The sequence below is a fragment of the Onychostoma macrolepis genome, chromosome 11 (assembly GCF_012432095.1).
Source record: "Onychostoma macrolepis isolate SWU-2019 chromosome 11, ASM1243209v1, whole genome shotgun sequence".
Classification (NCBI taxonomy): domain Eukaryota; kingdom Metazoa; phylum Chordata; class Actinopteri; order Cypriniformes; family Cyprinidae; genus Onychostoma; species Onychostoma macrolepis.
The window spans coordinates 21,970,648-21,987,448 of record NC_081165.1 but is presented as its reverse complement, the minus strand read 5'-3'; the positions used below and the strand labels follow the sequence as shown (position 1 = coordinate 21,987,448).

The 16,801-nt window shown below is 35.5% G+C and overlaps 1 protein-coding gene across 1 annotated transcript in view; it reads right to left on the bottom strand.

Annotated features, from left to right (window-relative positions):
* The window catches only part of suclg2 (succinate-CoA ligase GDP-forming subunit beta), a 125,308-nt gene that overhangs the window by 45,701 nt on the left and 62,806 nt on the right, over positions 1–16,801 (bottom strand). The window contains exons 4-9 of the mRNA XM_058790905.1: positions 16,215–16,305; positions 13,211–13,363; positions 12,081–12,170; positions 7,803–7,899; positions 2,443–2,604; positions 515–657 (exon numbers count right to left, since the gene is read on the bottom strand). Coding sequence (XP_058646888.1) covers positions 515–657; positions 2,443–2,604; positions 7,803–7,899; positions 12,081–12,170; positions 13,211–13,363; positions 16,215–16,305 — 736 coding nt within the window. The remainder of the gene's footprint in view (positions 1–514; positions 658–2,442; positions 2,605–7,802; positions 7,900–12,080; positions 12,171–13,210; positions 13,364–16,214; positions 16,306–16,801) is intronic.

The following is a 16,801-nucleotide window of genomic DNA, read 5'->3' as shown; positions in this document are numbered from 1 at the left end:
CGGTCTGCTTCGGAAAAGGATCATTATCTGAGAAACAAGTCCTCGGCTCGTAAAAGCTGCAAGAAAAAGGATCTTGCGCTCCAGAGCGAGTAATCAACAGGAGGAGGACAGCAAGTGTGTGTCTGGGGGAGAAAAGCATTGGTGAAAAGATGAGTTATGAGGTGTGTGTGTCTATCTTGGTGTGTTTACAATTCCAGAGCTGAAAAGTGTGACTGTAGCGAAGATATTGATCAGAGCACAAGCTCGTAATGATGGTAAAAAGAACTAGGTTCGGCCGCAAGCCCACAGTCTTTTGTGGTGCCTAAGGAGTCAACAAAATCTCACATGGAGGAAACTTCAAAGAGCGGAAAAGTAATACTAAATTGAGAACTGTAATGAAGTTAAAAGGAGAGCAACTTTAACTTTTTATTTCTTATCACACTCTCAAAACACCTTTATATTAATCTTTTATGGTTGAAGTAAAATAACTTTGGGTATTTACATTTTTGGTTCGGATGAACAGAATCATTCCTACCTTGGGATCGGCAGTGAGAAGCTTGAAGGCTGCGTACACCTGGTTCTCCTTTACACCTCCACCCAGGTCCAAGAAGTTAGCAGGCTTTCCACCATGCAAGTCGATAATATCACATGTTGCCATAGCAAGGCCAGCACCATTAACTGTGGATACAGACCATGTTTCAGACATTAAAATATTAGCTCAGTTAAAAATGATCATTGTGTCATCATTTACTGACCCTTCCAGAATAAAAATTCCACCCTTGTTTCATCCAAGACATTCATGTCTTTCTTCAGTCGAAAAGAAATTAAGGTTTTTGAGGAAAACATTCCAGGATTTTTTTTTTCTCCATATAGTGGACTTCTATGGGACCCAATGGGTTGAAGGTCCAAAGTGTAGTTTCAATCAATGCAGTTTCAAAGTGCTCTACACGATCACAACCAAGAAATAAGTTTTCCTCAAAAAAACGCAATTTCTTTGCGACTGAAGAAAGAAAGACATGAACATCTTGGATGACATGGGGGTTATTTATATAATTATCAGGAAATTTTTATTCTGGAATTTAACTAATCCTTTAATAATGTGCCAGTTGCTTATTTGTATGAAATTAAAGTTTATAGGGACAGGAACCTCCAGGCTTCAAAAATGACACATGTCCATGATAAAACATAATGAAAGTATAAAATATATAATAAAAAAATACAACTATATCTATACAACTATATGCCATGCCTTCTGAAGCTATATGATAAAGCTGCCTGTTGAATAGAGGAAATTAAAGTCATTATTCACTTATAACCAAAGAAATCACTAGGTTACTAAGTTGAAATCATTAATCAGATAAGTGAGATTTGTAAAAGAATCATTGGGTCAAAATGGATCAACTGATTTATTAAAAGAATCTAACTCAAAAGATTTGTTTATAATAATTCGGACATTGCTAACTCACTCTGTCACAGCTTAAATTTCAATCTGTTCTTCATTCAAAACTACTGTATGGACTGTTATGACACTTTTAACATTTCACAACCCCAGTCCTAAATGAAACGAATATTCACTATAATGATACGCAATATAACGGCCAGAATTTTTGTAATTTCACATCCCAACCCCAATGAAAAGCTCTAAATCTGCAGCCCACTGCTTTCCAAGGAAAGCGAATTGTGTTTGACTTAAAGTATACAGGGTGTCAAGAGTGGTTGTAGTATCTGTGTTAGCCGGCCTGGTGAGTCCCATCTCGTCGTGCTTTGAGCTGTAAGGCAGCCAACTGATTCAGCCATTTCCTGCTCATCCCAGCTCTGCCGGCTTCACACATCTCCCCTTATTCTGTTCTTCACCGCTGAGCTAACGTGTTGGCACAGGCTCTGACACTAGACTCAATAAAGTGAAATTCAGCTGAACAGCTGTCGCTTTGCCGGTTTACAAAGCTTTTAAGGTGTAAACTAACTGCAAGTAAATTGTGTGTGAGTGCGTTTGTGTCTACACGACAAGGTCAGTTAGAGTCACTTCTGCGCTCGTCTTGTCTGTACGCTTCTTTCTTGGCGCTTTGCTGTGAGAGCTGGGATTTATAATGAAGGACCACTTAAATGTGTAGACTAACAATCATCTTGGTTGAGTCGTTTTTCCGGAAGATTCCTGCTAATTAGAGCCCATCGGTTCAGGCAGGTCCCTTATGGAGCTGTTAGAGAGTTGCTGGAGATGATAACTGGATCGGCGCCCATTTGGTAACACTTTCACAAAATCCTGTTCTCAAGACTAAAATAAACATGTTGGAAACTACTAAGAAGAGCATTTCTAAAGCTGGATTTGAAATATCCCTTGAGACTTGAGCTTGATGTGGAACAGGTTTCTGAAAGCTTTGAAATTTCAAGTTCATTTGGTATGTTGTTCATTATTTCATGTAGACGTTCATCTGGTATGTTAGTATATGAAAGATTAAAACAAACCAAAACAGGCTATGTTTCCATCCAGTCCGATGTACTTGAGATCATATTTGGCTGCTTCGGTCTCCAAGGGGTCGCTCTCTGCGGTATCGTCCATGGCGAACACGGCTTTCTGTCTGAACTCTGCATTGTCGTCAAAGTTGATTTTAGCATCAAAGCAAACCACTGTGGACAGTCAGCAGAAAAGTGTTGGAACATACTGACATATACTGTATTTCAATGCACTTTTGTGTCAAACTCATACAGAAGTATACAGGGAGGGAAATATAAACAAACAGCATAAAAAAGCAAAGTTACATTTCAAAGTTTACAGGTCATTTTGTGTTATTCCAAAAACTGCAGTTCACACAAACAAATTGAACAAACCTTTTTGTAATCTCATTAATTCTGTAATAATTCTGGATTAAAATCAAATTTTACATTTTTGTAAGGATTAAATGTAAATGTCTACAGCATAGGTCACTAACAGGCGGACCGCGGTCCGGGTCCGGGTCCGGACCCAGAAGCCGTCCCATCTGGACCCGGACCTACATATCTAGCTTCTATTTCAACTGGCGCAGCTTTTGTAGTCTTTACGGTAGTGGACTTAAAAATCTTAAAAGTTACAAGAAAGTCTTAATTATGATTTCAGGAGGTCTTAAATGTGGGGACTGAAAGACAAGAATTGCGATTAAACTTAAAAACGGCTATTCATTGAATAAATATGAGCGCTGCACGTTTCAAAGTCATCTGCTTCGCTGCTTTGTGGAGTCTGTCTCTTGGGCTTTGTGTACTGCCATTCCCAAAGCGCCACCTGCTGGAAGAGAATGATTTTCCATTTTCAATCAGCCCGTACAGTCTGCTGTTGTCAAAGGCCAATGTGAAAATCAATCCATGTTTTTAAGCAGCAAACACGCAGAGTTGTAAATGTGAACTGGTGGATCAACAAGAAGATAATGTGTTATAAAATGTAAACAATTAAGGCAGTTAAATATATTTATATGTTATTTAATTAATATAATACTTGATTGTTTTTGTGAAAACCTGCATCTGAACTGTAAATCACGCTTTTTACAGTCATTTAATTTTTAATTTATTTTTATTTTTTTGTGCAGGTCTTAAAATAGGTCTTTAAAAGTCTTGAATTTAAGCTTAAATATCCTGCAGATACCCTGGCCTGGCAAAAACCATCAATTGTTTTTTATATATAATTGTTCGGACCTCGGCTGGTGGGGAGGGTTCATTACTGGACCTCGAGCCGTTTTAGTTGAAGACCCCTGGTCTACACCTTTCTTTAAAATAAGGAGAGAAGAAATTCAGTTTGTATACACACATAGTACTATTCAAAAATTTGGGGTCTGCAAGTTTTATTTTGTTTATTTATTTATTTATCCTTTTTTATTTTTATTTATTGATTGATTTTGTATTTTTTTTGTGAAAGAATAAATAAATACTATTATTCAGCAGAGATGCATTAAATTGATTAAAAGACAAAAGACATTTATAATGATACAAAATATTTATATTATCTTTTTAACTTTTTATCAAAAAAAAAAAAAAATCACAGATAACAATAACAATGTTGCTTGAGCACTAAATCATCATATAAATGACATCTTCATTTTAAAATACATTACAATAGAAATATTTTGACCAAAAATAAATGCAGCTTTATTTTAAATTCAGTTCACTTTAAAATATTCATTATCTCAAATTTGATCATATTGGCTAATTTGTTTTCAGTTAAGAAAGTTGATTTTGATTATTAATGTATTTTTATGACTTCATAAAACAGAAATCCATATGACACGATTTGAATTGCAGAAAGTATATGACATTCACTGACTTAGGAGGGCTTTCCAATGGTCAATGATTCTATTTTACAGTTGGTCACGATTCTGACATATTCAATTTGTTCAATATGAGTTTTTCAAAGCACCTGTTATTATTCAAATATATCTCTAGTGCATGTGGCAAATTGGTGAAGGCAGTTCCAAATCCAATAATTTACACCGAGTGAAAGGGAGCTGCATATAAGTAAACACAGTCATACTGCGCTGATGACAAAAACCCATAGTTACAGTAAACATGATCTTTACTGACACTATGTACATCTATATACCTCATTTTGTGCAGCAGGAGCATCTTATAGAACAAACAGCCACACAAACACAGAAGCTGTATCAGAAAATTAGCCTGGGAATAGAGTTTTCTGTGACTGTCTTGGCCGTATGTGACCAGACCCAGCAAGTCTCTCATTTGTAGTGTTTTGCAGCCTCTCGAGCCTGCAAGGACTTGGTGCTCGCTAACAAAGCTAATCTGTGTAGGGAAGTACACTGGGTTCACTGAGCTAATATCAAACTTTACACTGTTACCAGGAGAGTTTCACTTACTTTTGCAGGGAACTATGGGTAAAGAACAGATAAGGAAGGAAGATGAATGCAAAGCAGAGAGCGCAACAAAGAAACTAGATCAGTTTCACCACCGCAAGCTGACAAAACAGCGTTTTTTGATGTTTAATGAAAACATGCAGTTTGATAATATGTTTGAAAGTAAGTATGAGACCAAGACAGCTATTGTCACTTTTGACAAATAAAATAAAGCAAACAATGCATCTAAAGACAGCCAAAGTTATTTATTGACTTTTGTTTTGATGCTGCTGTCAAGAAAACATCACGATTAATGCCAGTATTTAAAAGCTCTATTATGATTTTTATAGACAAAACAAACCGAAAGAATGAATGAATGAAAGCCTGAAATAAAGACAAATGTACAGATAAATATAAAGAGTTAAGAACAATAGAGAAAGGTAAAAAAATAAATATTAAAAATTTAAGGTTAAAAATTATATAAAATAAAATTAGAAAAGACAATAATAACAAAGGAAAAAAGAACAGAAAAAAACAACAACAAAAAAGTAAAAAAACAAAACAAAACAAAAAACTATTATATATTATTATATTATATTACTATTATATATTAATCATTAAAAATTTTAATAAAAGAACAGGGAAAATAATTCATAAATTAATAAAACTATTAATTAAAACTAATTAAATACACTAATACAGTGGGGCAAAAAAGTATTTAGTCAGCCACCAATTGTGCAAGTTCTCCCACTTAAAAAGATGAGAGAGGCCTGTAATTTTCATCATAGGTATACCTCAACTATGAGAGACAAAATGAGAAAAACATATCCAGAAAATCACATTGTAGGATTTTGAAAGAATTTATTTGCAAATTATGGTGGAAAATTTCATCTCAATACTTTGTTATATACCCTTTGTTGTCTTCACAAGGTTTTCACACACTGTTGCTGGTATTTTGGCCCATTCCTCCATGCAGATCTCTAGAGCTGTAATGTTTTGGGGCTGTCGCTGGGCAACACGGACTTTCAACTCCCTCCAAAGATTTTCGATGGGGTTGAGATCTGGAGACTGGCTAGGCCACTCCAGGACCTTGAAATGCTTCTTACGAAGCCACTCCTTCGTTGCCCGGGCGGTGTGTTTGGGATCATTGTCATGCTGAAAGACCCAGCCACGTTTCATCTTCAATGCCCTTGCTGATGGAAGGAGGTTTTCACTCAAAATCTCACGATACATGGCCCCATTCATTCTTTCGTTTACGGATCAGTCGTCCTGGTCCCTTTGCAGAAAAACAGCCCCAAAGCATGATGTTTCCACCCCCATGCTTCACAGTAGGTATGGTGTTCTTTGGATGCAACTCAGCATTCTTTCTCCTCCAAACACGACAAGTTGAGTTTTTACCAAAAAGTTCTATTTTGGTTTCATCTGACCATATGACATTCTCCCAATCCTCTTCTGGATCATCCAAATGCTCTCTAGCAAACTTCAGACGGGCCGGACATGTACTGGCTTAAGCAGGGGGACACGTCTGGCACTGCAGGATTTGAGGCCTTTGTTACTTTGGTCCCAGCTCTCTGCAGGTCATTCACTAGGTCCCCGTGTGGTTCTGGGATTTTTGCTCACAGTTCTTGTGATCATTTTGACCCCACGGGTGAGATCTTCGTGGAGCCCCAGATCGAGGAGATTATCAGTGGTCTTGTATGTCTTCCATTTTCTAATAATTGCTCCCACAGTTGATTTCTTCAAACCAAGCTGCTTACCTATTGCAGATTCAGTCTTCCCAGCCTGGTGCAGGTCTACAATTTTGTTTCTGGTGTCCTTTGACAGCTCTTTGGTCTTGGCCATGGTGGAGTTTGGAGTTGGACTGTTTGAGGTTGTGGACAGGTGTCTTTTATACTGATAACGAGTTCAAACAGATGCCATTAATACAGGTAACGAGTGGAGGACAGAGGAGCCTCTTAAACAGGGGTGTCAACCTCAGTTCCTGGAGGGTCGCTGCCCTGCATAGTTTAGTTCCAACCCTGCTGCAACACACATACCATGTAGTTTTCAAATAAGCCTTAACGACTTGATTAGCTGGATCAGGTGTGTTTAATTAGGGTTGCATCTAAACTGTGCAGGGCTGTGGCCCTCCAGGAACTGAGTTTGACACCCCTGCTCTTAAAGAAGAAGTTGCAGGTCTGTGAGAGCCAGAAATCTTGCTTGTTTGTAGGTGACCAAATACTTATTTTACCGAGGAATCTACCAATTAATTCTTTAAAAAAAAATTTCTCATAGTTGAGGTATACCTATGATGAAAATTACAGGCCTCTCGCATCTTTTTAAGTGGGAGAACTTGCACAATTGGTGGCTGACTAAATACTTTTTTGCCCCACTGTGTGTGTGTGTGTATATGTATGTATATATATAATTAAATTAATATGTATGTAATTAAGTTAAATAAAAATATGAATTAATAATTAAAATAAAATAAAATAAAATGAGAAAAGACAATAAAATAAAAAGGAAATTAAAAGAAAGGAAAAAAGTAGAGAAAATGTGGTGGCACTTTTGTGACGGCCCCTATGAGGACTAAATCATTTTGCCATTATGGTGTAGGACCGAGATGATTTCTCTCCCCTTCTTTAATTTGACAGGCTAATACTGCAGGCATTACCCTCTCTGGACCTACTGTATGCAATTTCATACCAATAAACGTTACAACATCCTACATCATTTCCTAACAGGTACCTATAAAAAAAACAAGTGGAAATGGTATTGGGAGTAGTATTTGGTCATATTACGAACATATTTGTGCCAGTGTTACGTGGGAGAAGCCCTGTAAAGTTTTGCTGAGGCAGCACTCTCCATTATCCACGAGTTTGATATAAACATTAGTGTGAAATTACATTTATCCTTGGAAGCTGCAAGGTCCTATTTGGATCTTTACAGAAGCTCTTATGCAATCCGTGAGCAAGCGTTTTTGTCTGTCATTCACGCTCGAACACACACACACACACGCGCGCACACACGTCTTACCTTGTCCCTCAGGTGTTTCTCCGAGCGGATTGACTTCGACTTGAGTGGCGTCGACTTTGAGGAACAGATCATAGAGTCGCTTAATCTGATCTGCAGCCTGTGACAGAAGCACAGAGAGCACTAATTACCCAGCTGCACAGCTCTGAGAGCTTATATAAGCTATTCAAACTACCTTGACATCTCTCAAGCACATCTGAAGACACATTTTCATTCATTCTGGGCTATATACTGTACACTGTGCAATAATGAGGACGCATCTGTGACCGGACACTTGCTCCGCTGGTCAGAACGGTCGGTGGAAAGACAATGAGAAGTTGCCGTTGAAAACTTCAAACGTGACAAAAATTGATTTGGAGTCGGTAGGGCCATTAACTCGGCAGGGAGTCACGGTGGCAGTTAATGCTTCCCTGATGAGAGACATGGCAACGTCCAGCAGCTCTCTCCAATTCACAGCGGCTATACAAATCAGGCTTACGACTGGAAAACGGCTGGAAATTGGATAGTGAGATTTGCTAGTTATATGAGATTTTGTAATGCATTGATTTGTTGATGATTTTCTATTTCATAATACTGTTATACATGTTTTTTAATCCATAGATTCTGTATCTTTTTATACTTTCATGAAAGTTTCGTAATTTTGTGACATTTAAATATTTAAATATTATTTGAAATGTTGGATTTTATTGAATATTTTAATATTTACCTTTTTTGTATATTTTACAATAATTTTATATTTCATACGTTTGTGAAACTTTTACGTGATAATTTTATACTTCTGTAACACTGTTGTGAAAGATTTTATAATCCTTCATATGTCCATGAAAGACTTCAAACAGCTTTATTTTTTTTAATCTGTTCTGCAAAGATTTCCTAATACTTCATACTTTCGTAATTTCACAGTACTTTGTCTTTTAGTTACATTTTCTTATATATTTCACATATTTCATATATTTGTAATATTTCTGTATATATAACATGTCTCATATTTTTGAGAACACTTTCAAGGATAACTTTGTAAACATACAATTTTTATATTTTGACTTTCTGTAACAATTTTGTAAACATTTCATACTTTTTTAGTACTTTTTTTTAGTACACCGTAAAAAGTGATAAATTGACTTAACTTTAAAAAAATTGAGGAAACCCGTTGCCTTAAAATTAAGCAAAGAAATATTTAAAAAAAAAAAAATTAAGTGAATTGTCAAGTTCACTTAACTTTTTTTTATTATTATTTACTTAATTTCAAGGCAACGGGTTTCCTCAATTTTTTTTTAAGTTAAGTCAACTTATCACTTTTTACAGTGTATTTCAATACTCTTTGTGAGTTTCACATTTCATAAAACTTACAAGAATGATTTAATAGTTTTGTAGTTTGCCTTTTAGCAACAAATTTGTTGATTTCCTAATATTTTTTGTATTTCCTGTTTGTAATACTTCTGTGGATTATAATACTGTTTTATAGGACTGAATTAAGATTCCATAATGCTTTTAACACTTGGTAACAAAATTTAAGCATTTTGGCTTCCTTAACTACATTTTGCAATGCCATCATATTTCATGTTTATAATACTTTTGTAGAGTTTGAATATTTCATAATGTTATAGAAGATTACATAATGATTTATACAGTACTTTGTAACATCTTACCTTTCTGTAACAATTCAGAATTTTAATAAAATCTATATTACTTTGAGCATGAATTTTAATTTGTCAAAAAGGATCCATACCTTCGTTTTTGCACAGAAGGCTTAAAAGGCACAGTAGGCATATATACACACAATCACACATACACACATGTATATATATATATATATAGCCTTCTGTGCAAAAACGAGGGTATGGATCCTTTTTGACAAATTAAAATTCATGCTCAATCACAGTAATCTCCTAATTCACAAAAATAGTAAAAGGTAAATGTTATTATTTGTGAAACGTTCACAACTATTTATTTTTGTTCCATTCGTTTATTAATTTCATTACTAAAGGCAGCATCTTAAACGGTTTACCACAGCTAAAGTTTGACGAGAGGTTAAGACAGGAAAGATAACCGACTACTTATTGCTCTACACTTTGCTATTTCATGTGCTTTCTGAAAGCATGTCATCCTAACAAATTCTACTTTCAAAGCGCCTAAGAGCTAAAATGACATCTCCCTTTCCCATAGCCAATGGAAGCGCTTTTGATAATGAGTGCATGCTGACAGAAAACATTGTAGCGCTGCTCTCATCAGCACGCACAGACAAGCGCCGGCTCTTTGTCATATCGCTGCACTTCAAAGTGGTGAAGCTGAGTTAACAGTATACTGCATCCCAAACATTCTAATTAGCATTGACTCAAATAGATGCTCGCAAAAGATGCGTTGTAAAAGCATGACTTTAGAAGAGCCAAACTGACAAGCCAGACATTTAGCAGTAATTTCCATAATGCCAAGCTTCTCCAATGTCTGTATACTTGCATACACAGATAAACAATCTTGAGAGATTCTATAAGTTAACATGATTTAGCCTAATTATGACATCAGCTATTACAGATTCCTTTAAATTGCTTTAGATATAAGGTCGGAAAACACTGATTCTTTACAAACTTTACTTGCCATTAGTTTTAATAGGAATATTTCCTCCATATATCCTGAAGGGAGATGAGGTTAATATTAAAAACATGCTTTTTTTAAGAGGTTTCATAGATGCCCCCCTACTTTTTGTCAACAGTGTTTATATATAAAATCAACAGATGGATCTGAAAATAATTGGTAAATCATATTGTAATCTCAATTCACATCTGTACAAATATTTCAGACTTTCATAACACTTATGAATCATTTAATTTCATTCTTTTTAACAAGTGCTGTCAATTAATTGTGATTAATCTCATCCAAAATAAAATAATGGGTATGTACTGTGTATATTTGTTATGTATGTATATATATATATATATATATATATATATATTTAAGAAAAATATGATGTACTGTATATATATATATATATATATATATATTTAATATAAATTATGAATATAAATATATACACGTAAATATTTTCAAAATATATACTGTATGTGTGTTTGTATTATATATACAGTGGGGCAAAAAAAGTATTTAATCAGCCACCAATTGTTTTTTTTCTCATTTTGTCTCTCATAGTTGAGGTATACCTATGATGAAAATTACAGGCCTCTCTCATTTTTTTAAGTGGGAGAACTTGCACAATTGGTGGCTGACTAAATACTTTTTTGCCCCACTGTACACATAATAAATATATAAAATACACAAACATATATTATGTAAACAAAAACTTGGATGTTATTAATCGCGATTAATCGTTTAACAGCACTATTTTTAACATGCAATCATATTTTAACTTTCTGTAAAAAACGTATAATACTTCTTGTCATCTTGTAATACTTTTATAGAATTTTTGATACTTTAGCATTTCATAGTTTTGCAACACTTTTGTGAAAGACTTTTGTAATAGTCATATTTCATATTCTCACAAAACCTTTGTAGATAAGGAAAAACGTTTGTCTTTCATTAACATTTTGTAGATTTCCTATATTTCATGTGTTAGTAATACTTCTGTACATTGTAATACATTTTTCATAATCATTTCACACTTTTTCACCTTAAATTAAAAAAAATAAAAATTTTGACCTTCCGGAACAATTTAGTAGATTTTGTAATGCTTTAACATTTCATACATTGGTAATACTTACATTTTGTAATTCATACTCTTAAATTCCCTGCTAAATTCCCCAAAATATAAAGAGCAATGGGTAAATGTTAAGTGTCCATAAATATTTGAACAGTTATCTGAACGCTAGATTTATACCATTTTTGTATTTGACTCACATTAAGTGACAGGCAAGGAAAAACGCACATTTTGTGAAAATAAGGAAACAGGAGTCACTCAGAGACCTTGTACGAGGCCTTGGTATAAATGTCATTAAATCTTACAGATTTAAACTCGTGCTTATCGTTTACGGCGAAGGTAGTCACAGCAAATCTGTGACCTGTTTATAGGTGGCAGTTTATGTGAACGATGTACCAGCACGAACTGTTGATGACCGCTGATGTCTGCTGAGGCCTAAACACGTACAAGAAATGTTTAATGACTGTATTGGCAGAGTCATCATGTCCATTACTCTCACTTTTTCCATGAGTGAAAATGGAGACATAGCGGACGGTTGGGGGGAGGTGATGTAAGGTGAGGGCCGCTGTGCTTAACGACACACACTCTAATGGCACAATTTCTTTGGCAGCGATTCAGTCCAAACCCATTACCTGTCTTTCCAACGGTCCTTTGAATCCCAAATTAGCTGCCATACGTAGCGCCTGGTCATCTCGGACCCCCTCAAAAATATCTATGACTTCCTGAGGCAAGAGATGGGAGAGAGAAAGCAAGAGAAAACCAACCATCAGCTAAAATTTGACACAAAGCGGATGTTCGTATTAAAATCAAGAGAGCTGCAATTAAGTGCTGGCACGCAGCCAAACTGAAACGAGAAAAAGACGAGAGCTGGAGAACAATGGCTTTGCAATTATAAGGCCATCTCTAAAAGATCACTCATACACAGAGATAGACACACACAAAAGAGATAATGCATAAAACTAGACATCACAAAGAGCTACAAGAATAAGAAGCAGCTGTTACATGTCTTAATATGAGTTTATCTGTGAAAGAAGTCCATTAAAAGAGTCATAACATACATCTTTTAAAAAAAATTTAAATAAAAAATGTGGTTCACTTACAATGGTGGACAGGGCTATTATACAAAAAAAGTCTTCTGTGCAAAAACTGGTATGCAAAATAATTTTCATAGAGATTTCAAGGCATTTAAACTCTGTATGTGTCTATAAAATTCTCCAAAAAAACAAACAAACAAACCAACAAAAAACCCTGTGATTTAAATACAGCTTAGAGAAGGATCTGGCTTTATGTATTTCAATTAATTATGCTTCAAAACTGGGTAAGTTTGACATTGTGATTATCTGTGTTTGAACTGTTTTTTTTTTTTTTTGGTAATGTGTTGGATATTATTATGTATTTAAATGTAATGTCTGGGTTTGCTTGGTGATGCAGCAAGTCTCTAATCCAAGAAAATTTCTCCCATGGGAGATAATACAAAAATCTTAACCTACATCAGATACATTTATTTTTGGCGTTACCAATGCTTTTAAAATATGGCATTTCCATACATTTTCCAGCTCAATTCAACCATTCTAAAATGCTCACTTTTTAAACTGGTCTAATGAATATATATTGTTTGTAGCAACTTAGATTTCTGTATATTTTTATGTTTTTTCCAAGCAAGTTTATTTCAAAACATCCACACAAAAAAAATGACCCCTTTAACAGAAAATCACAAAGTAACTCACTCCTACACCTTTTCAATCAGATAGAGCGGAGATACCTTGAAGATGAGCTCTGGCGTGGTGGCAGCCACTTCCTCTATGTCCACACCCCCCTGAGGGCTGCCCACCATCACGGGTCCATTACAGGAACGGTCCATCAGAATGGCGAAATATGTTTCCCTGGAGATATCCAGAGCTTCTGCAACCATCACCTGCTCAGCACAAACACCAGACAAACACCAGGTGAGACGGGATTCATCACTGCGCGTTATCTATTCATTATGGCGTATTAACAGACTGATTTCTGAAGCAGGGCGCAGGTTTACTGGCTGCAGGTCCTACAGCTACTTCTAGTACTGGATAATCAGCCATCATGAAGCTCGATTGAGAGCCGGTAAGTGGATAAAGACGGAACCACCAATAATGGGGGCTGAAATAACAACTAATAAATGGAAGAGAAGTGACACAAAAGATGATGAGGGAAGGAACCAGGAAGAAAAGCAAGGGGTTAGGGACCAGCGTTTGTGCACTTGACATGTTCCATAACACTCAATAGAGCCATAACAATCAAATGGATTCTATTTCTCACCATTAGGTGTTACTTTCCCCTTTTCACTGACAAATAAACAGTGCAAAGGCTAAAAAACAAAACAAGACAAAACAAATCACACAAATAAAACAAAAGAAAATACACTCAGACCAGAAAAAATAAAATAAAATAAAATCTAGGCATATTTTTAACATTTTAACATTCAGTAACAGACTACTGTCCTCTCTTCACTGTTAAACAAAACAAAAAAAAATACACACACATACATAAATAATAACATAAAAAAACTCAGACAAAACACACTAAAAAACAAAATAAAACAAAACAAATAAAAATGAATTGTAACAAACGTAGGGAAGACCAGGTGTATTTGTAACATTTTTACATTCAATAACAGACTACTGTCCCCTCTTTACTGTTAAATAACACACACACACAGATATAGATGTACTATAGACATGGATGGATGGATGGATGGATAGAGTTTTCAATTAGTAACAGTCTACATGAATCTGAGGTGTCATTCATATCTGTCAGTCATGTTAACATTTAACCAACAAACTAGAAAATTTAATTATCATTAAAACTTACATTTTGGCCGTTTTATATAAAAAATATTTTAGTTGAACATTTCACACCAAAAGGGAAAAAAAAAAAAAAAAATTTAACACTCAGGAAGGAAAAGAACGCTACTTAGCATGTGTTAATAAGTGTCATCACTCTTGTATAAGACTGAAGAAATTTAGAAGTTACAATTGCCCCAGTCTCCCCTACACTCCAAGCTCCAGCACCCGAGTTCAGCTTGTGAAGGAGGCAACAAGAAAGCCAAACATTTACACCCCTGTTCATTCCATTTCCTGAATCGTCTTTCCATATATTTTATCCTTTACTCCATTTCCTCACTTCACAGTCTATTACAGCAGAAAAGAAAGAGAGAAGGCCAACAAGACAGACTGCGCTAACATAGTTGGGTGAAAAACAGCACATTAACGCACAGTCCTGATGGCACACTGACAGCTCACAAGCAGCATTCCTCTCTGAGACTGACAACACAATTACATCCTTTTAACACCACTCATATTCAAACCCTAATTCATATTCAAACCCCTCTAGGGCTGAGAGCTATAAAGAGTACAAAATAAAATCTATTCAATACATATTTATGTATTTATTTCAACCAAACAGCCATCAGCCATTGACCTACATATATTTTTTTACTCATAAAAAGTAAAAACAGCAACAACAAAACAATTATTTATACACACACTACCATTCAAAATTAGGAATTAGTAAGATTTTATAATGTTTCTGAAGGATGTCTCTTATGTTCACTAAGGATGCATTTATTTGCAACAATAAAGTCAAAACTGTTATATTGTACAGTAATATTCTTTTTTACATTTATTTTAAAACGTAATTTATTTCTGTGGTGGTAAAGCTGAATTTTCAGCATCATTCTATATAATACATTTTTCCACATGAGCAATTTTTTCTCATATATTATATGAATCAAATATCCAGGTCCCAATCACTGCTGTGAAGTAAGACAACATGTTCTGAAGGCTTAAAGGAGGACACAATTTTACAAAACATACTTTTCCTATTTCCTCTCAATAAACCGATACTGTATTCTGAATTCATGAGGAAAACCTCATTATTCAATAACGCATCCATGTGAGAAGGAAACCAGAGGGCTCTTGAATAGCAAATGTGACACTCTCTCAAATGCAGCGAGAGAAGTTTGTGGGGGGATGCCACACGCTCGAGCTGGCATTTCTAAAGCATTTATTTATTTTTGCTTATATCCCACCTCTGTTCCTCCTCACCACCTCCCTTTATGAATCCATCCTACTCTTCCAGCCGTGCACTTCCACCCCCCGTGGCTGTTTTCTCGGGCAGGAAAAAGACAAAAATGGGATGCCGTCATTGTGCAAAAAGTTTCAGGGCGGTCGCGTGAGGGGAAGCTGGCGGGAATAAAAGCGGATGATAATGGGGAGCTCTAGGCCGAGTTTCAAGATGAGAGGAAAAACATGTGCTAAGTGAAGGAAGCCATCTTTACCTCCGGAGGGGGAGAGAGATAAACAGTGATAAACATACGGGGTGGTTGTAGGAGAACGCCGGTCTGTGTGGGAGTCAGACATAGGGAGAAGCAGAGAAAGAGGGAGGAAAATGATATTTCTGCTTGTTAGTGACACATGGAAATGGCTGTTTACCAACATTCCCTGCACACCGCGGTCTGACTCGCACGGTTTATTCATCTCAATGAGCTACGACACCTATCTCAGCTAACAGCAAAAGAATATTTCTTTCTTTAAAAAATGACAAAGGAAAAAATGTGCATCTTTAAATGGCATTATACAGCTTTCTCCTGCAGCCAGGAAGACAAGGAGAATGGAGAGAGGAAGAGAAAGAGAGGATTTCATTTCCAAGTGCAAAAGCGATTATTTATTCAAAAGGAACAACATTAAAAAGAGATAATATGCCAGAGATAAACAAAGTGCTTTCTTTAATACCGTATTCACTTTCACTCCTTCCTTAGGGGTCTGTTTGGTGGTCAGACTGAAGCCGAGCATCTTACCGGCCAACTCTCCAACAACAGCAGGACTGAAATAGAGACACATTTTTATACTTATAATTGCTTTACTAATATATAAATGAATGTACGTATGTCTCAAACTTAAATTCACTTACAGTTGGATCATGATTTTTGTATAGAGTGTTTCTTCTGAAATGTGTTTTTTTTTTTTTTTAGAATAACATTAATTATAGAATACTATTCATTTATACATCAAAACTCTGTTGTAAACATGTATCTTTAATTACAGTATCTTTAGTTGTCATATGAACAACTAATCTGTAACAAACTATTGTAAGTCGCGCAATCCTAAAATATACATCACAGTAAACAATCTCAATTCATTTTAAATTGACTCGGCTCAGTGAGGGAGTCAGTTGTGAACTCAAAGCAATGAAAGAGGAATGATTATAATAGTATACACTACATGACTTTAGGCCTGATCTTTACTCGCTGACAGTTTTCTGGAGATCACAGGCACATGACTGGTGTGAATTATCAAAGACACCTTCTGAGACAGGTACT